Raw genomic sequence first — 2383 nt, 5'->3', positions numbered from 1 at the left:
CGCCCGCCGATGACATTGTCAGGATGAGCATTCTGGCGTCCTAACTCCTGACCACACCGGCTTGACGAGGCCGCAACCCAGTTACAACTGCCATGTCCAATTTCTGCCTGGTGTCACAGCGAGGGGGATTTTTAATATGTGTATATAGTTGGAAATTTGGCACTGTTGTCTTTTTCTTCTCTATACGCCTGAGATACAGCTTCAGCTTCACCAACATCAATGACCGTGACAGCAGTGGTCCTTCCCCGGCTCCCTGCCAGACCCCACCTTGAGCCGGCGCCCGGCAGGACCGGTGCCGAGGGTGCCGGCGAGGGCGGAGGGTGCCGGTCCCTGTGCTGTCTGCAGGGATGGCAGTCTAATTAATGGGCATTATTTAAGGAGGGGCAGATTTCTGCCCGGGACGGTTGCCCCGGAGCAGGGAGCGAGCGGAGGGTACGGTAGCTGCGGGAGGGGAGATCCCTGCCGGGATGGGCGTATGCAAGGAAGCAGAATAAGTGATACTCAAATAAATAATGACTAAAGCACAAAAAGCTCGTTGGAGGAAAGCGCTTGGGGTGGAGGAAAGCAACGTTACGTTTCTATTTTTAGAGAAAACCCCCTCGGTCGTTATTTCCCCCCTCACCTTTCCATCGGGTTGGGATCCGTCCAGGGGCCAGGATGCACAGTTCCTCCCCATCCCTGCTCCGCGGGTCAGCCCCGCAGAGGTCGTTAGAAACATGGAAGCGATTTACTCAGGTGAATTGATCAGCAAGCTGGAAAACGGACCCGTGGGGCAGGTTGGGGGAGAAAAGCATCCTTCAAAATCCCCGTGGAGAGCCGGGGGGTCAGCCAGGGGGTGAGCGCAGTCGTGCTTCTCTGCGTTGGCTGCCGAGGTCCCGCTGTGCCAGGGCGCCACGTTCACCTTTGCCCAGCGAAGCGCTTGGCCCCAGGGCCAAATGTCGTGTCACCGAGGGGTAACGGAAACACTTACCTTCACCATTTTGGTTTCCTCCTAAACGCTACAACGGAAATGGTGAATTTATTCCTCCCCATTCCTTTTTTTCTTTTTTTTTTTTTATTTTATTCCTTAAATCCTGGTTACAAGCTGTTGACTCGTGGGAGGGTGATTCACAGAAGCTGACATTATAAATATTACAATAATTTAATGCATAAAATGTCCCCAGTAAGCCTTAAATGTTGTTTAAAAGCCCATGTTACCTACAAGTCAGGCGAATTTCCATGTTTGCACTTAATTGCACCATTACTTCGGTTTTGGCTTCAAAGGTCACAGTTAAGTCGTGCTACGTGTTTTATTGGAGTGACCCCAGTGTGAGCTCAGGGAACAAAAAAAAAAAAAAAGGAATTCACTGAAACTTTTGTTGTTGTTGTTTTTTAAAAATAAAAAATGTTTAAAAAAAAAAACTAAAAAAAAAAACCAAACCAAACCTGGGACACTTCTGCAACCGGTTAAACCCATCACTAAACAAAAGAACCTTGCAATTATCAAACCAATCCGTCAAACGATTTTGTGGATGCCAAAGAATATTTTGACAGTCAAGCAGCACAGCCAGAAACCGGAAACAAATTTGGAAGTTCTTTAAGCAACCAAGGACTAAAGACACACTCATACCACACTGCTGCGGCGTTAGGTCCCAAGCTTGCTCCGAGGGATGCTGCTGCTCCGAGACCGCATCCTGCCGTTTTGATTTCCGATGCTTTTTGCTCATTTCACTGTGAGCTTTCTTTTGAAACTCTGAGACTCCTTCAATTGACGTTCTAGAGTAGATCATCTTTATCGGCCTTCCAAAGTCCTTACGATTGATGAGATTGCAGCAGAGATGAGCGCTGGCAGCCCAGCTCAGCCCAGGCGTGGCAGGTGGCGGGGGCTCCGGCTCGGATGCTGAGCCCCCAGCCCTGGCTAAGCCCGACACTAACCCGGCCGCAACAGACCATGCCTGGGGAGGAATCTTCCTCAGATGGGAAAAAATGTTATTAGCAGGAAAAAAAACCACAAACAGAAAATCAGCCAAACGAGAACCACCTTTGTTATAAATTAGCATAATCCACTGAGGTTGGAAATGAAAATCTGCTCATTAATTAAGGCTCAGTATGTTCAGATAATGTTAAATACAGTAAATAGGACTTAGTTTATCTTATCAGGCTTGCTAGCTTTAGCTACAGTATCCTAGTATGAGAGTCATAACAATAATCAATATGCTGCCTTTAATGAATCTTGCTTCCGTGTGCTTCACTCAGTTATGGTTAAAAAATAAAGCAATCCACAACCTTCACCGTACACAGCTCCATTCATCAGCTTCTGCACTACTTGTCTTCTCAGTACAGGCCCGCAAAACGGGGGAGACTTTAAAGAACAACCAACCCGGCACCGCCAGCACCAGGCAGT

At 48.1% G+C, this 2383-nt stretch overlaps 1 protein-coding gene across 1 annotated transcript in view; it reads left to right on the top strand.

The window, feature by feature from the left end:
- The window catches only part of JADE2 (jade family PHD finger 2), a 72423-nt gene extending 72151 nt beyond the window's left edge, over positions 1-272 (top strand). Inside the window, 1 exon segment of the mRNA XM_010145374.1 lies at positions 194-272. Within this exon segment, the coding sequence (XP_010143676.1) occupies positions 194-272 (79 nt within the window).
- The last annotated feature ends 2111 nt before the right edge of the window (positions 273-2383 follow it).

The sequence above is a fragment of the Buceros rhinoceros genome, unplaced genomic scaffold, assembly GCF_000710305.1.
Source record: "Buceros rhinoceros silvestris isolate BGI_N320 unplaced genomic scaffold, ASM71030v1 scaffold11121, whole genome shotgun sequence".
Lineage (NCBI taxonomy): Eukaryota > Metazoa > Chordata > Aves > Bucerotiformes > Bucerotidae > Buceros > Buceros rhinoceros.
This window is presented reverse-complemented; position numbering and strand designations above follow the sequence as displayed.